The sequence below is a fragment of the Anomalospiza imberbis genome, chromosome 8 (genome assembly GCF_031753505.1).
Source record: "Anomalospiza imberbis isolate Cuckoo-Finch-1a 21T00152 chromosome 8, ASM3175350v1, whole genome shotgun sequence".
NCBI lineage: Eukaryota > Metazoa > Chordata > Aves > Passeriformes > Viduidae > Anomalospiza > Anomalospiza imberbis.
Genome location: NC_089688.1, coordinates 17,557,470 through 17,581,395, shown reverse-complemented (window position 1 = coordinate 17,581,395; position 23,926 = coordinate 17,557,470). Strand labels below are relative to the sequence as shown.

General features: G+C 38.3%; 1 protein-coding gene across 1 annotated transcript in view; it reads left to right on the top strand.

Annotated features, from left to right (window-relative positions):
- Positions 1-1,019: 1,019 nt before the first annotated feature.
- LOC137478527 (FERM and PDZ domain-containing protein 2-like) overlaps positions 1,020-23,926 on the top strand; it is a 54,325-nt gene continuing 31,418 nt past the window's right edge. The window contains exons 1-17 of the mRNA XM_068198557.1: positions 1,020-1,187; positions 2,051-2,177; positions 3,924-4,055; positions 6,263-6,347; positions 9,945-10,095; positions 11,740-11,811; positions 12,488-12,662; positions 13,441-13,591; positions 13,688-13,826; positions 14,715-14,867; positions 16,202-16,387; positions 17,286-17,442; positions 20,001-20,211; positions 21,093-21,196; positions 22,148-22,246; positions 23,314-23,421; positions 23,541-23,657. Of these exons, the coding sequence (XP_068054658.1) occupies positions 1,155-1,187; positions 2,051-2,177; positions 3,924-4,055; positions 6,263-6,347; positions 9,945-10,095; positions 11,740-11,811; positions 12,488-12,662; positions 13,441-13,591; positions 13,688-13,826; positions 14,715-14,867; positions 16,202-16,387; positions 17,286-17,442; positions 20,001-20,211; positions 21,093-21,196; positions 22,148-22,246; positions 23,314-23,421; positions 23,541-23,657 (2,200 nt within the window). The 5' untranslated portion in view covers positions 1,020-1,154. The remainder of the gene's footprint in view (positions 1,188-2,050; positions 2,178-3,923; positions 4,056-6,262; positions 6,348-9,944; positions 10,096-11,739; positions 11,812-12,487; positions 12,663-13,440; positions 13,592-13,687; positions 13,827-14,714; positions 14,868-16,201; positions 16,388-17,285; positions 17,443-20,000; positions 20,212-21,092; positions 21,197-22,147; positions 22,247-23,313; positions 23,422-23,540; positions 23,658-23,926) is intronic.

The following is a 23,926-nucleotide window of genomic DNA, read 5'->3' as shown; positions in this document are numbered from 1 at the left end:
TTCCCTTTTCCCCCCTCTATTTCTTAAAAAACCAGAATTTTTCTTATGAAAAGATGAATTGTACTTTAAGAGTGAAGATTATTTATTCCAAGACAATTAGGAACAATCTACCCAGGGAAGTGGTTGAATCTCATCCCTGGAGGTATTCAAAATATGTTTACTTGTGGCACTTAGGGACATGATTTAGAGGTGGACTTGCCAGTGTTAGGTTCATGATTGCACTCAATGATATTAAAGGTCTTTTTCAACCTAAATTATTCTATGATTCTCTTATTCTAAGATAGACAGGACTAAAACAAAAACATCATGTTGGCATGATTGTGGAATGTGCACATTTATGTGCTTTTTCAAAAATGGGATGGAAGAATAAAACAAAATAACTCCCCTTATTTCTGAGCAAATTCTATCTATCTGTGCTAGATGAAATTATATGTTTCTTGCTTACCCAGAACCCTTTCAAAGACTTGCAACATAAATTTTGCTTCATTTCTATATTGATGCTTTTGGTTGCTTGTTCTCAATTTGGAGAGCACAGGTTTCTAGTAGACTTAACCTCCCTTTCACATTCTAAAAGGAAAAGCTCAATAAGCTAAATGGCCTTAAAATATAAATATCTGGTCTCTATGACAACAGTTGTGGCTGGTAAAACTCCTCAACTTTCTGAAGCTAATGCTAACACATACCTTACTTCCATGAATCTTTGATTCACAGTCTAATTAACAAAGCTCTGGAGCAAACCGAACTGTCTGTCACCAAGAAGCCCCTAATTGGGCCGCCAATTATTCTTGGAGATGTCAATTCCCTCCAAGGCTATCCTGGGTCCCACTAAAGGTTCATTCTGTGCTTTTATGCTGCTTGTCTGGAATTTTCCCAAAGTCTAAAGGAATTCAGTGCATGTTTCTCACCCAGAGTGAAAAGCTTACAGAAATTCCTGGTCCCAGTTGACATAGGATTTCAGTCCCCTGGAGATGTCATTTAACAGTACCTCTATTTTGACTCAGTCCCTCCAGCTGAGTGACCGACTACATACACTCTTGCTGACACTGTGTGAAGATCTGCCACACAGAAGACTTTCTCCTGAATCCATTCTGGAAGCATGTGAAGCACATCAGAAGGAATCTGCTTCCTTACCAGCAAAATTCTATGTAAAGAAAATGGTTCAGTTTGCAGTGGGAAGTGTCAGCGAGGTAAGTACTACACTCATACTCCAATCATCTACTTTTCTGCAGTGAGAGAGGTGCCCAGCAACATGGGAGACAGGTGAGTGACTGCCAGAATTAATGTTTGTATGGATTAAGGAAGTGAGATTTGGTTCTAAACTTCTAGGCAGGAAATTGTGTGAGCACGTGTGCAAGCAAATAAAGCAATGAAGCTGTCTCATACACCACTTCTACACTCCTGAGAAATGACTGAGCTTTTGTACTTACAGTATCTTAATTTCTTTAGTTAGTACTGACGCAATCATAACCTGTACAGGACCTCTTATTGGCCAAAGTAAAGGACTTTACACAACAATAAAAATTTCTCCATTGCCATTCTGGTTTCAGACTTTCTTAATGAAATTCAAAGAAATCTCACTTACATCATGTTAGGAAATTAGGTCATTGTCCTTCAGTGGAACTGAATATTTGCTGTGCAATCAAGCCTTACCACATGAGGTCTTTAAAAAATGAGCACATAAGTTTTTTCAAAATTTGAAATATCAAAAACGATTTTTGTTGACAAGCTAAATGACAATGGAAGAAAACACACCAGAATTTTTTTTTAAATTCAATCAGTATTCATTAAGATTCTGAGAATAATTTTTCCCTTGCACTCTTTCTTACTCTCTTTGCTGCTGTAACAGAGGGTGTCCCCTCTTAAACTTAGCTAGCATGAGAGCATGGAACCAACATACTCAGTCCTGCTTTGTGTTAATCAGAGAAAATGAAGTTGCTTATACGAAGCAGATCAGCAGCCTCTGACAGCCAGAGGGCAAGGATCACTGCACGATGAGAGTGTGAAGTTCACATATCATATGACATTGACTTTGAATATTACTGCCTTCTAGACAGAGCAGGTGGTCACTGAAGACAGCGCAGCCTCTCAGCTGAACAGAAGTCATGTGATAAGGAGAAGACTGCATGAAAAAATATCGGACACCTCAACACTGGCATCCCAGATGAATTTTCACCAAGGTAAAACAAGATTTATAATCTGAACTCTTGGATAAGGATATAGACAGCCTTTTCTATGTCTTACCCAAAGTAGATGGATTGTTTAATTTCATGCTGTAGTGATTACATGTAGTGTTGGATAAGATAGTTACTGCTGTACATATAAATTACTTCATAATGGAAAGACTCTGAGGCAAGTCAGTGAGGTTTTTTTTCCTTGTTTCCACAAAGGACAGTATTCTCAGGGCTGTGAAGCAATGATAACAAATCAGCTTGCACAGATTTGACTCTTAAAGCACTTTGAATAAAACCTGTGCATATAAAACTCCTCTACTTTCAAAACTGTTTTCGTACTTTGTATACTCCAGTGTATTTTTGAAGGTGGAGTTCTGTGAGGTTATTCTCCTGCCATTAAGGAATATATATTCATCTTTCCTATTTGATTATTCAAGCAAAGACTTGTGGTTTCTTTTTTTTTATTTTAGTTTCATTTTCTATTCAAGAGATGTTTTATAAATTCACACATGAATTGCTGGAGTGATTTCAAGACAAGGCCAAATCCAGCTCACTATATAAATAAAACAGTATATACCAATTTTTTATTTCATTTCACTAAGATCAAGATTTATTATCCCTCAGAGTAATTCTATAACTGTATCTTTTTTCTAGTGTCTACACTGTACTGTTCACTTTGACAGACATCTCTGATTTTGGAGCAAGGGGAAAGCTGGCCCAAGCTATACAGGATTTTTTTTTTTTTGGATTTGCTCAGCATTAGGCATATGAGCAATACAATTCCTATTCAGCAAATCACACATATGCTCCGTGAAATCAGCTAGATTCAAACACAGACTTAAATATATCTGGAACATTTCTATTAGGTATTATTGGTTATAAGAAAAGGGGATTCTTTTAGAAACATACAGATAAACTACTCCTCAAGCCATAGTGGTTCACTTACTCAAGAACTGAGCTTGTAGGTTCACACTTGCAAAAGTAGGTAGAAACTCTGCTGTTGCCAAAAGGGATGGCCCCATTTTCAACCCTGTATTAGCCAGAATTTCCTGCCCGTTTCCTGACACTGGTTCTAGGGATTATGTGTCTGGTGTGATCTCTGTGTTTGCTTGTGATTCAGGTCACTTGATTTACCAAAGAACTTCAATAAATTAGGGTGTGAATTATATTGGAAATATGTGAGCTGCATTTTGCAAGACAACATTCCATTTCTTCCTTTTTTAAAAATTGAAAAATATGTTTCAAAGATTCTGTAAAAAGACAAGAGAGAATGCAAACCAAGTAAAATCAGTGTGCAAGAAAAATATATACATCCTAATGAATTAGGATGGCCCATTAATGGAATTTCTGCATCTGAGTCTGGTAGTGGGGGCATTGTCCACCCTGCACACAGAAAGAAGTTATAGCTCAAGGTTTTGGACCTCAGAGTACAAGGAATAAGAACTTTGCAGGTTATCTGCACTTTGCAGCCTTTCAGTTAAACATGTAGAACAGAATTAATGTATTAGATTTGTTTTATATGGAATAGTTGGGAACTATGAAAACCAATTTTGGTCAGAATAAGATTATGAAAGTCATAGAATGAAGTTACCAAGCTTTCCTCAGTCTTTAATGAATTGAGTCAGGGTTAGAAGACAGAAAGATGAGGACTATATAAAAATTAGCCGATCAAAATGTTATTTATATTAACATGCAAATACAAAGACTTATAATCAAAGTATATGATTCACCACATTTCCTTTCTGTTTCCAGACAAAGGGCCCAGATTAATGAACTATAGTCAGTCAACAGAAGATTACAGACAACTCTCTGTGGATTATAGTGACTCTAATAGTATTTCTGAAAGTACATCTTTGATACTGTCTAACCGAGGACACAGGAGAGGTAAGATTTTAAAAAAATATTATGTTTGTGAATTATTATCTCTTTTGTCCCCTGAAGTGTGGGTTTGACCATGTACCAGGTGACAGATACTCCTATGCAACTTGTGGTTATGTGACTTGAGAGGTATATTTGTGCTAAATTGTAGAGAAGAAAGATACTTTTATATTAGATTCTTTTTCACTTGTGTCCCACAGTAACGCTGTGGTGGTTACCTGTATATTCCCTGGTTACCATGTAGCCCCATCACCTCTTTCTTGCTTCATGCCCCCTTTGCCAGGTAAAGCTGTTCAGCAGATCACAAAGCTTGACATTATGTTTTTAGCACATGGGGTCTTGACACAGAAAAGGTGGAGCTACCCCACAAATGCCCATAATGTCATAGCCTCCCAGCTCTAAGCCCTCAGCCCAAGGATGAGGAAAGTGAGGTTACTGCTGTTAATGCTCTCCTCCTGCGAGGTGCTTTTCTGAAGCTCCAGAATTGCAATCAATATCAGCAGCAATGAAAACCTGAGACTGCAGCTGCTCCATGAGTAACACATATGTGTGAGTCACATACACAGTCACACACAGTGAAGGCAAACTCAAAACAGAAGTCGCTTTTGTAAGCAATTTAAAAGATATTTTGGTCATAAACTTGACACAGGCTCATTCCAGTGACTTTGTGCATATCTCAGTCTCCACTGAAACACTGGTAACTGTGCATACTCAGGATTTTGTAAGACAGGATTCTAAAAACACATGAGTAAACATAGAATGTGAGAGCTTGTTTGTCACAGACATTCTTTCATGAAATCATATATCTTAAAAAAAGCATTCTTCTATGAAAAAAGTATTACCATCTAGCAGAGCACCATTATCAAAGGAGATGAATATCTCTATCAAGACTGTACATTAGGATCTCATTTAACATACAGTAAATCTATAGCATCAACTTCTTTGAAGAATATATGTTAATGTCAGGTCTGTGTTGGATTTGTGATCAAAGCATGGCAGTCTGGCCATGGAAAGTAGCCAAATTGTCCCACTGCTGTAACAGCTGATATAGAAAGACTAAGGGGAATTTTATGATCTTGTCAAAATATACTTATGCAATTATATTAAAACCACAGTGCAAGCACAGAATTTTGTGAGGTTTTCTCATTAAAAAGCATGTTGTTTCAGAACACAGGATTGAATCTTAACTTTGGTAACTAGCTTATCTCAAATCTCACATTTTGTCACTACCATCTGCAGCTTGAAAAAACCCCACATGTTTATGCTTATTTTAGCAATGGGACTGTGGATTTTCTAGGTTTCAAAATTGCAGTTGGTTGGTAGGTACACTAGAATTCGGTGTCACGTTTTCATGTTGGAATACAGAGTGAAGTCTCAGGGTGTAGTGCATGAATGTTTTATCAAAATGATTGCTTCCACACAGCTTGTCTTACCACCTCTATCATCCTACTTATGTAATAGTTTGATATGCAGTTCTTCAAATAAGATCAATGAAATGATCCAAGTGAGCAAAAATTTAACCTTCTCACCCTTCCCTAAAGATTTCAAACATCTCTGCTAACACAAGAAACATTCATGGAACTACCACTTGCAAAACCCTCTCGTTCTGCCTCTAAATTTCAACCTCCACGACAAAGCAATGCCTGTCCACTCTGTAGCAACAGAGATGATTGAAGGTGAAAAACAATGCAATCCTTATTTGCTAAGGACCCACAAACCATGTTTTTATGTTGCAAAAACATTCAAAATATATTTAACATAGAAAATAACCAATGGAATAGATACAATCATTTTCATCTAATTGATTTTATATTCTACTCTGATTAAGCCAGAGAAGTTTCATGTCTTTTTCTGCCCATTTTATGCCTGAAAATAGAAGAACAAAAATTGGACATAATTTCTGAAGAGAAAAAGCTGTTCCACAAATTACCCCCATACAGATGGAAATGACAGCCATTGTACCTACACAGCTGTTTTCCAAATTACATTCACATAAGGGGTTATGAAGAGGAAGTAACAATAACTAGGGAACTGGGAATACTGCTGGTGTAGTATTCATTAACCTTATTAAATAGCCATTTATCATGTCCAAGCGAGGACACAAGAGAGGAAATTGCCAGTTTAAATTTCTTCCCTGTTGTAATTGTCCCAACATCTGATGCTGAGTGCTGCTACTATCGTTTGAATTTTGAAATTTCCTTTATTCACTGCAGGAAGAGTTCCAGAGACACACAGATCATGTGACACCACACTTAGTGGGTCAAGGACACAAAGTAGCTACAAGCTCTTCATAAACAGGTAAGCTCGATTCACATCTACAAGATGGAAGCTGTTTTATAATCAAGTGAAGCCAGCAGCAAATGTGGCAATGCCAGTATCAGAAATGCCTGAATTGCCATCTGAGCCTGTTTTGATAATAGATACTATTAATAAATATAATAAAAAATAAATAACTTAAAAATACATAATATTCTATTATGTAGAATAAATAATGTTCACCTAAACTTGGTTTGGTTCCAAGTGGAGCAGTCCAAAAGCTCTAGTGAAATGGAACTTGGGCCCTGAACAATCCATAAAAAACAAATCCAGGATTTCCACATTTACTCTGTACCACTGTGTCCTGCCAGATTCCACAGGCCTCCCAGAACAGCTGCCCCCAGCTGTGTCTCCCCCAGGCAGGGAAGCAGCACTAGCCCTCTGTGACTGAAACAACTGGGAAGCTGCTCCACAGAGACTGTGAAAGGATGGATTTGATGATCTTAGAGGCCTTTTCTAATTATAGAGATCTAGAGGTCTTACTAATTATATAATTTTATGAAGGGAAAAATCTGTTGAAAAGGTATACATTGTCATCACTTTCCCTGTCACAGCATTCTGTCAGAGTCCTTATTTGTCCACATTCAGATTTTGGATGTGGTCTTGCCTTGCTGTCACATTAAAGCGCTGTCACACCTTACGTGTTCTGGAGTGATTATGTCAGACCATGTATATATATAATGTATAATTTTCATTTGCATTTCCACCTCAGTCCTTATACTGATTTTTCTCACTTGTGTAAGTCATATCCCGCCCTGCACTGCCACTGTACTGGAGAGTTACAGGTAACCCAGGGTCACAAGCAGTAAAGATCTCTGCTCTGTCATGAGGATTAGCCTCGTTTCAGCCATGGAATGGACAGCAGCCCTGTAGATATTGGCAAAGAAAACTAAGGATTGTACAACTGATTCTAAGTCCTTTTCAAAAGCCAGAGAAACACCACTGCTGCCAAACAAGAATTTTCTAGACTGGGTGTCAGCACAGTGCAGCTATAATCATGGCTGTTTCCAAACGAAGAGGAGATGCAAGTATTGTCAAGTCTGTAGGCATCACAAAGCCCAGAATCCCATAGTTAAGCACCATGTAATCCCTACAGACATCCCATTTAAATTGAGTTCTTGACCCAGTTAAACAGGAGTTTCTTCTTTTAACCATGACACGAGTAATTCAGGCCCACAGGAAATGCTCAGTTTAGATCAACTCCCAATTAAATGTGTCCTAAGTAAACAATTTGAACTTCCTGATAAATCAGCATGATAATCTGGTCAGTATGAGATACTCCAGTACACCTGTAAAACTGCAAGAAGAGAGATCTACAAACAGATTGCAGGATAGTGGCTGCTTTTGTCAAGAAAGAAGTTTCTGTCTACTTGTCTAACTACATACACACACACTTATACATGTGTTCACCAACATCTATATATGCATCATATATCTAGCAGTTATATGAGTAAAGAGGATTTGTTTACTGAGTACTTCACAGCAATTGCCATGCCTCTGACTAAAAACCTAGATATGATCTTAATATGCTTGATCAAAAATCATGCTGCCAAGAATAAGTTTGCCTCCTCTGCTGAAGGACGAACTCTGTTCTTCAAATTTCCAGCAAGCTGCTCCCCACAGAACTTCAAGGACTGTAAACCCCACTCCTGGCTGTAAGCATCTGCAACTGAATTGCTACCACAGTCACCATTCTATTACAAGTACCATGACAGCAGTGGAATTGAAATTACTTTGGAAATTCCCAGTTTCCCATGTAGGAGTACAACCAACACAAAAATTAGTGATGAGTTTACTATCTATAAAGCTTACTTATATCATCATGCTCATTCTGTAGGCAGCCCAATTAACATAATTTACATCTTACAAAGTGAAGCTTGTAAACAAGGCTCTGTTCTATATCTAAAGAAGACAAAACTGTCAAATCAGGCACCTCTCACCTAACAGGAGTAATAACAAGAATTGGTTTCCACAGTAAAAGCCTTCTTAATAAAGAATATTGGATTTTGAGCTAATAATATTTTTATGCTCAAAAAGGTCACTTCAGGTAATTTTGAGACATATTTCTTAAGTAAATGTTGATCTTTATGAGGTTGCATTGATAGAAACAAAAATAACTAGATATCTTTACAGATGGGGAATGTAAAATATAATGAAGGGAAGGGAAGGGAAGGGAAGGGAAGGGAAGGGAAGGGAAGGGAAGGGAAGGGAAGGGAAGGGAAGGGAAGGGAAGGGAAGGGAAGGGAAGGGAAGGGAAGGGAAGGGAAGGGAAGGGAAGGGAAGGGAAGGGAAGGGAAGGGAAGGGAAGGGAAGGGAAGGGAAGGGAAGGGAAGGGAAGGGAAGGGAAGGGAAGGGAAGGGAAGGGAAGGGAAGGGAAGGGAAGGGAAGGGAAGGGAAGGGAAGGGAAGGGAAGGGAAGGGAAGGGAAGGGAAGGGAAGGGAAGGGAAGGGAAGGGAAGGGGAGAAGAGAACTCACAATAATCATCTAGTCCAACTGCCTGACCACTTCAGAGCTGACCAAAAGTTAAAGCATGTTATTAAGGTCATCTCCAAATGCCTCTTAATAACTGACAGGCTTGGACCAGTAACAATCTCTCTAGGAAGCCTGTTCCAGTGTTTGGCCCCTCCTAAGTGAAGAATGGTTCCTAACATCATCTCTGAACCCCACGTACTGTAGCTTTGAACCACTCCCACATTCCCTGTTATTGGATACTAGGCAGAAGAGAAGAGAAACTACTCCAGTAAATGTGTAAAAAATTTTAGAAATTCCTTTAATAGTTTCCTGATGTAAATCTTCAACGTGCAAAAGAAAAGGATGAAACTTTGGGATAATGGAAAAGCTTCTATGTGTCTTTGGCATTTGTTGAAAAAATGTAATTAACAAAAATCCACTTCAACAAAACCCCTCCTTCTGAACCACATAATCATTATTTGTTCATTGAGTAGATAGTATATTTGAAGTTTATTATAAGGATACATATCTGCTCACATGGAAAGCACCATTACTTTCTGCATTAAAGCTACAGTACAAAGACAGCTTTCTGATCTGAGGTTTCACACACCTTTTTCTTAATTACGTTGAAAATTCCCTCATTTCCCTAGGACATTAATTTATCCTAATGAATTAGTATTCAAATAATTTAAATCCCATTTCTGGAAAATTCTGAATAATGTAACAACAAATGTTAAGGCTTTCTGAAGCTTTTTTCTTGAGAAAATAATAAATGAGGAATTTGCTTCATCCTGTAGAACCAGAAGGGAATGGGGCTGCACTCTTTCCCTGTTGGCTTCACCAAACTTAAACCAGCTGCATCTGACTCACCAAATGAAGGAAAGAAACAAACCTGATGCTATTGAATCGAAGCACAGTTTAGATTGATTTATTTATAAAGGGCACGAGTAATATTACTCCTGTTAAATTTCTCTTTTTTGTAAAGAGACATTAAGGAGGTTATAACAGACATTGACCTGGACTTCATAGTATTCCAGTAGTTACTGTACCTTAAGTTCTCTGTCCCCAGGTCACTGTTGTGTTGATTGCATGTTATATCTTTTTCTCACTATGACATTTCCTTTGAAGGTCGGTGAGTGCTGTAGAAGAAATCCCGAGTGGAACTCCAAAGAACAGCCGACAGAACCTGTTAAGCTTGGGATCCACCTTCTCTGTGTCCACAAAGGACTACTCAGCAGCTGCTGCATCACAGAAATGTTTGTTCCACAGGAAGGAAAAGGTGAATGATGAAAAACATATAAGCTGATTTCAAAATGTAAATATCACTAAAGAGAAGCCTCTCACCTAATTTTTGTTTGACAATGATGTGCATATTAGCTACTGAGTAATCTTATTAGATGAGTATTCTAAATTGACAGACTCCAAATTAATCCAGTTGTGCTGGCATAATCCAGTTGTGCTGTCAGAACTGAAGGCAGTGAAAGCAATTGTCCATAAGGACTATGCAGAACCTCGTAATTAAACCCTCTCTGACCTACATATGTGATTTCTGCCAGCATCAAACACCATATGGACTGTTTTCACCAACCACTTTGACAGCAGCTTCAGAACAGCAAAAAAATTTACAGAGACACTGTACCCAAATGTCTGCCAGCCAATGATGCTCAAAAGACTTAAATTTTTTTTACAGTGCATGTCTGGACAGAAAGCATAGGCTGGCAGTGAATGTGCCCAGACAGTAGTTCTCCTAATTGACTATTTCTACTTGCCAAGTTTTGGTAGGACTCTGTTAAATGAAAAGGACAATGTTTCTTTAAAAGGTATGTTGTTTTGCAATCTTTTCTGGATTGCAAAAAATCAGAAATTACAGAATCACAGAAAACTCCACCATGATCCTTCATATGGAGTTTTCTGTTGTGGAACAAGAAGGGACAGGTTTCAGGCTGATGAACCCTTTCACCTCTTCCCAGTTCAGAAGCTTAACAGTGACCAGTGATAAATATTTGGTCAAGAGCTTCACTTAGATACTTTGGAAAATTAACTTTCCTCTTATAAATTTTGTTTTAAATTTTATTGTTATGGTTTTTGTGGGGATAATAATGGCCTTTCACAGGAGTTCAGCAACTGTTACTACACAGTACTAGTCCCCCTTTAATGTGATTACAAAACTGCATTGTCTGTTGGTAGGACCATATTGTTATGAAATAATTTTTTTTAAAGTACCTAAATGGGTCAAGTTACTAAGTCATGGTGAACGGCTGGTAGGATTCACATCTTATTACTTGAAGACATTTAATTATTTCTGTCTGCTTAAGAGATCTAAAAGCATAGATGTATGTAATAAAAACCCAATATATAAAATTAGTTGAGGTGGATACTCAGCAAGAAAAAAAGACCTTAAAACTGTTGAAGTTATTTGAAATTAAAACAAAAGAATACAATATCTACTAATAAGAACCATCAGTCAGCCTTTATTATGGGGAAGAAAGCAGCTCTGCATTTCAGTCTAGTTCCTAGGGAAGCTGGGCTTATGCAATCACAGTGGTGTGTATGTATGTGTTTACATGTCTGTGACTGTCCTCAGAGTAATTTGGGAATCAAATGAGAAAAGGTCTCAGAATAAATTAAGTTTCAATAAGTGTCATGAAAATAGGTACCTTTCAAAGGAAACGGATCTTGATTAAGAGCCTTTACAGAAGAAAAGGCTTCAGCATGAGCTTAGCCCTCCTTAGACCCTGGAGAGTCTACACAGGAGAGACACCAAACAGAGAGAAGTCATCAGTCAGCATTTGCACCTTATTCAACACTGAAGTCAATTAGGTCCAGCATACAGATCAATAGAAATGGGTTTCATTGATACTTGTGTTTGGGATCCTCATTCCATAAAGAAGACTTACTAAATTTCTAAATTGCCTCCTTGCAGTTTTCAGGTCCAGAATTTATTATTTTGTCAAGTGAACCACCAGTGACCTTACAGCTGCCTGGATCAATTGTGGTAAGAATGAACATTAAGGATTTTGAACTAATCCAGTGACATTTTTGTCAGGGCTCTTTGTAAAGTGTGGCTGAGTCTCAAGCCACTATTCTCTCCATGTCCTCTTCTCAAAACAAGTTAGGGTTCCTGTAGACATATTGAGACTTGAAAGGATGTCCTCTAATTCTTAGTGCTATTTAGTTATTTCTGTTGGTGTAAAAAAAAAGCTTAATATATCCTTCCCAGCTAAGAATGCTCACTTTAGCCCTAGACCTTTGAGACAAAGACTGGATAGCAAATCTGCAATATGACATCTAGTTCCAATGTATGGGACTTCTCCAGCTTGCAATCACATATTTTACCTTTCATCAAGATAAGGTAGAAAGTTGACAGCAGACAGCTGTAAAAATGAAAGCAAAGCAAATTTGGAATTAGCCCCAAATCTAGAATAACCCTGGTGACTGGAGAATTTGAGTATGCTCAGCTGTTTTGTTATGATTCTTTGGGTTTTAAGAAAATTAGAAATGTTTGTGATATTAATTTATGAGAAGGGAGGCAGAGAATAGCATGGTGTTGTGACCAATTCCATCAGGTTGCATAGAAACAGGCTGCTAGTGGGCCTCAGTAATAACATGCTGTGGAACTTGCATTGCTTGGACTTGGCACTCATTCTTCATCCTTTCTTGCATGTTCTTAGACTAAAAAAGGGAAATCCTATTTGTCCCAAAGGGATCTCAATGTGATTCTACTCAATGGCCAGTGCCTTGAGGTGCAATGCGACATCAAGACCAAGGCAAGAGATGTTTTCAACACTGTGGTGGCGTATGCAAACTTGGTGGAACATTTCTACTTTGGCTTGGCTTACCTGAAAGGTAATGAGACAGTTAAGTACAGTGACAGCTCTGTCCCTCAGTGCCTCTGTAGTCACTTTATTAATGAATTCCAGTAAGAATTCATCAAAGAATCATTCAAGAATTCATCAAATAATTATCAAGAATTAATTCAAAGATCCTTTAAGGTCCTTAGGTAGAAGCAGATACAAAGCTTGTTCAAAAGTAAGGTATGTTGGTTTAAACTGCACTACACTGATGTAAAGCATGTCTGCCCTAGGACTGTGCACCAGCACAGCCATACAACATTTACTGACTGATATTCCCAGGCAGAAAAGGCTGTGTCCCAGCCTTGCACTCAAATAATACTGAACAATACAGCTCCAGCAGAAATTCCAGGAAGCATTGCACTGGGAAAGGCTACCTGTGTTTATTCCTAGACCCCGCCCCTCCCTTCTGATAGCAGGCACAGCTGAGGCACTGGGAAAGAGCACACTTTGCTTTGTGTGTAGGGCATGAGGATTACAAAGGGGTGCAGAACCTGAGTGGTGAGAAGAATGCAAGCTCCATGAATCCTTGAGTGATTTTTCAGATACCATACTAATCCAGCATCTAACATTTGTAATCCAAAATTACATACTGTCCTAAGTTCTACATCAAAGGAGCAATAAGTTAAATCATGACACAGAGAAGTAAATCTCAGCTGACATCCCCAGTCCATTTTTTTTTTTATTGCTAGTGATGCACTCAATGAAGACAGCAGAACTAAGCTGCTGAAGTATATCCAGGTTTATCACAGAACCCAAAATTCTCATTTCAGGTAAAGAATTCTTCTTTTTGGATGAGGAGACCAAACTCTACAAAGTGGCTCCAGATGGCTGGAATGACCAACCCAAGAAGAAAATGTCCATCATTAATTTCACACTCTTTCTAAGGATAAAATTTTTTGTCAACCACTTTAATGTCATTCAGTAAGTGCAAAATTCTGCTGATTGAAGGAAAACTGGTAGCATTTAGGGATACCATTCAAAGCTCCTCCTGAGCTCCTAAACTCTTTTCTATTCCAGGCATGGCTTGACAAGGCATCAGTTTTACCTGCAGCTTCGTAAAGATATTTTGGAGGAACGATTATATTGCAGTGATGAGACTGCCCTGAAACTCGGCGCTTTGGCTTTACAGGCAGAGCTTGGCAATTATGCTTCTGAGGTGTGGAGAAATAATACAGTATTTCTCAGAGGTCTCTCTCTACAACTTTTGCAGCTTTTGTTTGTCACATAGAGTTTAAAGAAGAAATGTGAATAGCAGAGAACTTCAGTTAAGTCCTCCAGATAAGTCCTTCAGACTTAATTTTAAAAATTACAAAATATTCCTGATTATAGAGTAGTAATGAGCCAGGTGAATTTTCCAGGAAATAAGGCAGAATGATGAGAGAGTCTAAGTCCTTCATAATTGATAATATATCCTAGAAACTCCAGAAAATCTGTAGAAAGTTTCCAACACAGGCCCAGCTTGGATGTGCGGAGGGGTTTAAAGACATTAGTAAAGAGGGAAGAGAAAAGCAAGTGAACACTTCAGAATTCACAGCTATCTTATGAGTAGGCTCAGATCCACAAGCTGCAAAGACAGGGAGGTCTCTGATTGTATAGCTGAACTGGCTGTCATAGTTTTCAAGTGTATAGAAAACACCCATTTATGTTGGCTTCCATATCTTCAGTTAAGTAAATTCAGGGTAGCTCTGTTAATTGGACTTGGAGTGGTCTGATCCATGTGGTCAGATCTATCATGGCAATGGGTCCCCCACTGTAGGTTGTACTGATGCAGCTGTAGCTGTCAGCTCTAAGGCAGGACACACCTGTAGGCCCAGCTCCTTCCTCCCCTCGGCCCAAAGAAGTGGCGTGTGCTTTCAGCAGCTGCCTGAGCACAGGGGCAAGAGGCAATCTGGCTGTCAGGACACTACGTGCTGTTCCCACCTTCCTTTGGGAAATGGCAGCAGGGTGACTTCTGCATATGGGTCACCCTGAAAATGAAATGTGATGAATAAGTAAAGTCAAGAAAGAACAAAAGGCGCCTGTCTCTCTGTTTTTTTCCCCACAGATGCATGGAAAGAGCTATTTTCGTGTTGAAGACTACGTTCCAGCAAGTCGAATAGAGAAAATGACCCTGGCATATGTACAGCGAGAGCTTGCTAAATTGCATCGTATGAATCGCTCCCTATTTGAGGATGAAGCTGAACTAGAATTTTTAAAGGTAACTTGCCATACCCCAAACACTATTAATTTTGAGGTAGAAAGCCCCTCTCTATTTATCGTTGTCTCTTTTCTTCTTGACTGATACAGTGGATTTTAGATATGGTGAAAAAATTTAAATAGTCAGCAAAAACCTCAGAATTTCATTCTGCTGTAGATACTGTCACTTATCACTGAGTTTTTATAACACGTTTTAGTGTATTTGCAGCATTCTAAGGTTTGATGTAAAATTTTTGGCATGTTACCAACATGTCTGGTATCCAGAAGATTGTAAAACATGAGAATAAGCACTTTTTTTACTTCTGAAATTAAAGCAGCTGTTCAGTCACTTTCTAAATATGTAGTGATTGTTTGTTTAAAAGTATCTGTGAACCCTGGAAGTGAGGAAGGAGTTATCTGAAATATTTTCTCACTTGACTATTTCTCTAGAGCTCTAAAGTGTCACAATGACATGGGATTTAACTTTTTTCCTGTTAATTTCTCTTTCTCCCCAAACCTCTCTGCTTTCCATCAAATGAAAATATCAAGGATTAGATAATGGATAAATACCAGTAGTCATTTTGCTGCAGTGCCACATGCTGTTATTTATAGCATCATTTTAGTTCAGTTGCTATTTAATTATATTAGTTCCTCATCTAACACTGTCAGTGCAATTGAAGAAATAGATTGAAGCTTAGCCTTAATGACAGTCCCATCATGCATGGCAAATCCAATGAAGAAAAAACAGCTTTGTTAGTATCTGTTTCAATGAATAAGTCTGTAGAAGGAGCCAACTCATCATACAAAGTGAGAAAGACAGACCCCATGGCAAGAAAATGTAAATTCCAAATATGAAACGGATTAAAAATTAAAACCCAGATTCAACTAACGATTATAGATGCCCCAGTTTTCAGGACCTGAACATTTGTACTATGGTTACTTTCTGAAAAAAACAGATCTTCTTAAAGTGTTTTATTTTGGTCACTGAAAATCTCTGTTCACAATTTAAAAGTCATTTGAGGATTCTATAGTAGCTTCCCAGAAAGAAAATATAAGGTTTTAGGATAAACTCATATTGGTCTGCAGATCAGACAGTAAATCCTAGTCCTATTCCATAGTTCTGTAAATTGTCTGAGCCACATTTTAACACTTTCATGGCCAAGTACAGTAGGTAGAAAGACAAGCATGAACACCCAGAACCTCTGGGTGAGTTTCTCAGAATATCCCCTGCATGGTTAGATAGCAGGGGCAGACACTGGCTCCTCAGACACTCAAAAGCATTTTCTCCTCCATCTACCTTTCTTCCCATGAATCTTTTTGAGCAAGGGCATGTTTAAAACACTTTTTCTCTACAAGGTGACTCAGCAACTTCCTGAATATGGAGTGTTATTCTATCGTGTGTCCCAAGAGAAGAAAGGAACAGAAGGGGACATCATCCTGGGAATCTGTGCCAAAGGCATCATCGTCTATGAGAACAAAAATCACACAAGAATTGCCAGTTTAAGATTCCAGTGGCGTGAAACAGAGAGAATTTCAGCTCACGTGAGTTGGAACTAACTGAATCTCTTCTCTACTCTACTGCTTAACCACCTTTCTTCCTGTCACTTAGATAAATTTATTGCATTCAGAGAGAGAATTAGATTCACTCTATATGGGCAAGTCCTTTCTGAAAAGAGTTTAAAATCAAAGCTGGATCTGAATGTGGATATGAACATGCTGAGTTCTTTGTGAGGTATCGTTCTGCAGTATTTATGCCGAGGCCAAAGACAAATTACCATAAAACTGGATAATCTGGTGCTGACTATTACAGAGACTAACCCAAATCTCTCCACGGCATATTCATTCCTCTCTTGTCTTTACTGCTCTTTTCTTCTGTTTATTTGACTACATCAGGTCATAGGATGATGTCTTCCACGTTCCAGATCTCATTATTCCCACCCTCATCTCTTAGTATATTGATGTCTGCTAACAAACTAGTATTGGTGACAAGATTGCGACCCATTTCTAAATGGGATTTTGACATTAGAGGTATATCAATGTACTGTTATACAGTTCAGGTTTCAAAGTGGATCACTCATTTCCCAGCTTGTTTGCTCTCCAAAAATGGTCCTTCTCCCCCTTGAAGATATGTTCCTTTTCATATTAAATTTGTTAAATAATTTTAAAATCTGTAGAGCCAAATTTTGCAGTTTTAGCAACCTGCTATCACTGCATTCAATGTCCTAAGGTTCCTGACTTTCAGCATAGAAGAGTTATGATCCCAATGACAGACACCTGGCTTACAAGTGCTGAATTTACAACAGGTATTTACTGCACCCAAAAGGGATGCAGTCAGGCATAAATACAACTGAACAAACCAACAAGATTATATAAATGACCTGTCAGTGCCTCAGTGTAATGATTGATATATGAAGCAACCTGTGCTTTTTTTCCCCTTCAGAGAAAAAAATTCATGATCGAAAGCAGCTTCAGTGGCAAGAAACACACCTTCATTACTGATACAGCGAAGACATGTAAATACCTACTGGACCTCTGCTCTGCCCAGCACAAATTCAATGCACAGATGAATTCTAGGCAACTTCGTCAAACTTCATCAGGTGAGCTATAAATGCACTTTTGTTACTGGGACCATAGGACAAGGTTATGTTTTAGGTAAGGTACATTCACCAAATCTGAGAATTAGAACCTGCCACCTTGGTTTCATTCTGCTTCAGTTAGAAAATAATGTCGCCTACTACACTGAAAGTTTGAAGAGTCTAATTTGTCTGATTAAGTCTAATTTGGCACGTGCATGTGAGTAGGCATGTGCAGGGGGGGAAGAGGGATTATGTCCTGATAACAGCTATGTAGCTAAACTCAGATTTTAAGAAGAAATAAGCATGATTTCACTTCCCTTCAGGAGAATTCTGCTGCTGAGAATTCTGCAGAAATATATCAGACCTACCCCAAATGTAATCTGAAAAATGTTCTACACTAATTAAAACTATAATAGTGCCCAGATATGCTGGAGCTGCACTTAGTTATTTTGCATAAGACAGAGATACTACTCAATGGTTCAGTCCCAGGACAAAACCACTAAACCACTAAAGGCACATGAGTCATACCCATTAACTATACAGCTGCTAGTAGTTCTTATCTTAGATTTTGCCATGTCTGTAGAAGATATGAACAATACCTCCTCGGGCTTCAGATTTTCCATAGTTGCTAACAGGATTCTGCTCCATCCAGGGCAGATACAAAGCACATCTCACCCACATTTTTCAGCTTGTTCTGAAAAGATGAGTGGGTATTATTACGGGGAAACTGAGGCACATAAGAAACAAGAGCCTAAGCTGACAACTGTCATCACTCTTGACTTCAGTGGAGCAACATAAGTTTTCACTAGCTCATCCTCTGCCTTGAGCAGAGCCATGATCGTTTACAAGCCCTGAATGTTTGACCTGGTGAGTCACTGCAGGAGAATCAAGTGTCCTGCCTTATCTGCTGGAATGCTCCTTTCTGTAGTAAAACCATAAAACTGTTGGCAACAAATACTACTGTGGCATGTAACAGGATGACTGATATATTGCCTCCTCACCACTAAAATTATTTTATAGAAAGTGAAATTTTTGGAGAAAATTGTTGCCACGGAATAAGGCCCTAGGATGGCATTTAGGTTCAAGGAATCTTGAACGTAAATGTTTGCTGCTTGACATCTCCAACTTCTAACATAATTTAGTGGGACTGTGCTTTATTGCATTCAAATGAGTGCTAATAGTGCATCTTACAGTTTCCCATGTCACATTTGCTTGTGGCAATTTATCTTAAAAAATTATTATATTCCATATAAAACAGAATAAAATTATTGAAAAATAAGAAAGTTATAACCCAAGTGCTAATTACAAGTACACCAAATTACTGAAACAAGCCAGACTTACAGAAGCCACATGACCACAGGTTCTGGGGTTGAGTATGTGCTTGCTGTCCCAGAAGAAAAGCTTAGTAAGGCGGTGACAGTAGTTCAAAATTCTGCCTTTGCCACCACAGTGAGGCTGTAAGAGATTATGAGAGTCTTTCTGCATGCTTCTGCTTCTGATGCACTGTTCAGATGTATAAGTCACCATCACTTTAAAACTTGAAGCAACCCTCTACTTCAGAATCACAGTGGCAACTCCCAGGCTGCACTAATACTCTGGACAGTTAAGCTTTCTGATGCCTTAAGAAATGTCTCTGATCAAAGTCACCAAGGAAAGAGGGAACCCAGATTTACACCAAGGAAAGAGGGAACCCACCACTGCAGAGTGGTGGTCTAGAAAGTTGTATTCAGGCTACCATTTGTTAGGAAAACACACAGGCGTTTAGCTGTCATATACAAGCAGAATTTAAGCACATGTTTATGATAGCTGTATCAAGCGAGTTTTTGTTTTACTTTCCAATGTGACTCCAATTGCCTGCTGTCTCTCCATCCTCCAAGTCCCTTCTCAAGCCTACCCATTGAGAACCTAAATAAATAAAAGTCTCCTTCAGCACCACCTTGTTTCAGAAAAAATAAATATTTGGAGAGGACGGATTTCTATATAGCAGAGCCCAGGTGTCATTAAGCAAGTAGTAGATTCCACAGAAAGGTAGAAAGCTAGATAGCAAATGTTGCCACCAAGATGGTCCCTATTTAACTTCACTTGTGCAAACAACTCAGTTCCTGGGTGTCTCTCTGAACTTTGGAGAGCATGTGTTCCTAGAGTTCCTGTATTCTCAGATATAAATATACTGGAGTGGAAGGCTCGTGAAGGATGAGAAACTTCCAACTTGGATAATTCATACTCTAAAAAAACGTTTCTCATACACCAATCATTTACAAAATACACTTTAAAGAAATATTCAGGTTTAAATTATATAGGGTTGTACATTTCACCTGTCTTTGTGGAAAGTGTATATGTAGTATAATTCACAGAAACTAAACCTAAATTCAGCATATACTTTTTATGAAAGAAAACTCCTTCTACTCACCCCAAGGCCTACATATCCTCAAGGATAAAAGAACAAATATATCTGTAATGTCAATTTTTTTTTCAGGCATATTCAAAAGGTTTTATTTAAAGTTCCTTTGAGCTTAAAAGAATGCAATAATATCAGTGGATTTGTTTTTGTTTCTTCCCCTCTCTTGCTTCTCATTCAGAGGACAGTAAATTTGTGGAAATAGACAAATCAAATTCTGCATATGCAGCTCAGCATGAACACCTTGCCCTTATTCAGAGGCTGTCTCGCTCAGAGAATGTGCTCTATGGAGCAAACCTGGAAAACCTTTCTGCTGGGATGATGAGCAAATCTTGTGATAACCTCAGTGTGGAAACCAACAACAGGACTAGAAACAAAAGCAATCTTGGCAGGTAGGTTTGCCTTTTCTTTCTGAACCTGTGTAAGAAGACTCAGACATATTATTTTTTTTTTAAGTTCTTATTGTGGTCACACCAAAAGGTCTGGGACTCCATGGTGCCAGCAGTAGTGCAAATGGTGGCAGGAAGTTAACAGACTAACAGAGAAGGACTTGAAAAAGAGTGACATTTAAATTTGTACCAGACTCAAGAAGAAACCACTAACTGGATTATGAGGAAGTATAAAAATGAGGGAGAATAAATGTAAATTCTTTAATGTCTGTGTATCTTCACTGGAAATTACAGTATGTGAACTAAAAACCATCAGAAGCTGGTTTTGATCAGGAATGTAGAGATCATTACTTAATTGATTCCTCCATGTCCAAATGTGCAATTCATAGGGAACAGTGCAAGAACTTCTCCCTCTTTGTTTTGGTGCATTCACCTGTGTAGGTGGTTACTATAGCTGCACAGCCTCAAGACCTTCGATGAATTCTAGTGCCTTTTAGAATACTAAGAGTTAGAATAGAGGCAAGGAGAACATGAACTACCAGAAAAACTTTCAGACATGGTTTTGTTTAAATGGACAGCAGGGCTAAATGAATCATGGTGAAGTTATGCTGTGTTTTCCTGATACCTGCAGTCAGCTCAGAGCAAAACATAGGAGGCATCAGTCATGATTGGTCTAATGGCAGCTGCTATTTGGAAGCAAATGCTGGCAAGGATAAACCATCTCTCCCCTAAAATGAAATATGTCCCAGAAATCAGAATACTCATTGAAAGGCTATAAGCCTGTGCATTCCCAACTTGGCTCTGACAGACTAATGACAGTGAAGAGTGCTAAATACTACTGCTGATTTTTTATTGTAACACAGTCTTCCTTTCCTGCCATGCAGATCTGTATCAGGGCTATCCCAGTCAGAAATGCACATCAATTTGAATGGAAAGCAAAGGAGTTATGACTTCCTCTCTATCCATTCAACACAGAACACAATCAGTGGTGAGTATAATAATTATAAAGAGAGACAGTACCCTTCCATGCTTATTGTTTCAATAGAAGGAGACCAACATATATTTTACTTATAGATTAAAGACTATATGTTTTTACTTCTAGTCCTGGAAATTAATCCAGAGTTTAGCAAGGCAAGCTGTTTTCTCCCCCTTAACTCCTGCTTTGCATCAAGTTCAGGGGTAAGGGACTTGGCGATAAAATTATCCTATAATCAACTGCCTAATGCTCTACAGAGATGTAGTTCAGTACACCCAGAGACCCTTGCATGGGACAATATCCCTGTGCTCAATAAATAACACATGAGACAGCATAGGCTCCAAGTCTTTCCTCCGCTCTTGCACTTGCATGACACTTCCTGGAATAAGGACTGGATGTCTAATTATCCATCCGAAGCCAGACTGCATGCACATGGGGAGCCAATCTATGGAATATGAAGATATGCTTGTCTGGTTAGTCTATTTAAAAATTAGAACAGTACTTTAGACACACTGTGGCAACTGCTCAATGTTAATTAGTCACCATTGCAATCAGTGTTGGTTGGATTGCACCTTCGGAGCCAAAAGGACCCACAGGACCTAAGGGTGGAGCCCACAGGAGATTTTGTGTCCAAATCACCCTCAGGTTCAATGGGCACTACATGCCTGACTCTTTAAATATTCTAATCTTAATAAAAATGTTGCAGAAAAATATATATTCTCCCAGAAAGGAACATTGTAGGACGAGCTTGTACAGCTCTGTACAGAGTTTTTTCAAAAGAATGAAAAGTTCTGAACACTTCTTTGAGCTTCTTTCCAGAGTTATATTGATTCAAAGTAACAGTAATGATGAAATCAAGTATAAAATATATATTAATTTTTGAAGCTACAGTTTTTCATAATACATGAATATACTGTCTCCCAGCATTAATCTACATTTATTCTAGCTGTATTGTTTCTGCAGCACCTGGATCACCAGCCATCCAAAAGGAAGTTTTGCTAAGTGGTCTAGAAAGAGAAATCATATGTGTCAACCTAAAACGTGACCCTAAGAATGGATTTGGTAAGTAAGGAACATAAATGTTATGTTTGTTACTGGGACTATCAGATCCCAGTGCTAACTCTGATGCTTGCTGCCTCAGGCTGAGCAAGACTGTAAACTCCTTTAGTCCATTTATTCTTCTTACAGAGTACCAATCTTTGTAAAGGACTCAGAATTTCCAGGACTGAAAAGGACTAAGCACATATATCAAGACCATTATATTTTCAGAGGATTAAATAAGGCCAGAGACCAAGGGAACCAAGTCCTAAGAGTAGAATGAGAAAAACATTGTTTTAGTTTTGTATCTGAAATACACATGTACTGCTTTTATTTATCTTAGACCTTACATGTGGCGCCTGTGGGGGTGCAAAATATTTACACCAACTTCACATGAATGTTTCTAAATTTTTGGATTGTTATCTGGATAATATTGTTGTTATCTAATGCCTTAATCACACTGTATCGAGTTCTTGTGGATGAGTTCAGACCATCAGGTTTCACAAATTACTATTCATGCAGTTAATAATCAAATTTATAAATGGTGCATGTCTGTGTGTAATATCCTAATCTCAAATCCAACTATTATAGAAGTGAGAAGAATATATTTCAATAGTCAGAGTTAGGATAGTGAAAATGAACTACTGAACAATAGATTTAATTTTCTTAGATCTCTTACATTAGAAGTTTACATGGCCCACCTCAGGTTTCCTGGTTGGATGATTTAGAATGATGTTCAAATTTATCTCATGAGCTTTTTTACCATTTCCCTCCTGCAGGTGTTAAATGCTGCAGGTCCACCTAGTTCATACTCATGAAAGAAAGTAGTTAGAGTCTCTAAAAGTACCGAGCCAGGAAAACATTGTTATTGGGAAATTATATCAAAGTAGTGACCAAAGTCACCAGCACACTTTAATTGTAACATAAGTTTAAAGCTCTCCCAAGTCAAGACCTTGATGCCCTGTAAATGAAAGCACCCATCCTTCCAATCATGTACAAAAGGTATTGGAGTAAGAGCATTTTGTGCTCCTAAGATTTATCTTTTTTAATACTGCCAGTGTCTGCATTCTCATGCTATCTTGTTTTTGCAGGTTTTGTAATTATTGGAGGAGAAAATGTAGGAAAATTAGACCTTGGTATCTTTATCGCTTCAATTATCCCTGGGGGACCTGCAGACAGAGCTGGAAATATCAAACCAGGTCATTTTCCGTACTTTTTAATTAGAATTAAAATACTTGCATAGTTTAAAGTTAGCTACTCTGGATTTATTTCCTTATTTAGACATGCTTTCTCTTGCTTTTATCTTTTTTATCTTAAGGAGGACGACTCATCTCTGTGAATAATATTAGTCTTGAGGGTGTTTCATTTAATACTGCTGTTAAAATCATACAGAACTCTCCCGATGAAGTGGAGCTCATCATCTCTCAACCCAAAGGTATAAAGGCAAATGCCTCTGCTGGCTCTGGGATGCTAATAGTTAACTTGGAACACTCATATTTAATAGGCACTGGGATGTAGTACTACATTCCTGCTACTGCCAGTTAGATCAACCATACACTAAAATAGTCAACTTCTGGTAGGTATCATGTGATGTCTGCTACATCAGTGTGAAAAAATCTATTATGGGCTGCCTTCCTGAACACTAAAGGAATTTCAGCATTTCTTTCTGTGACAGAGAGTCACAATCTGCAGTGAGGAAGCAAA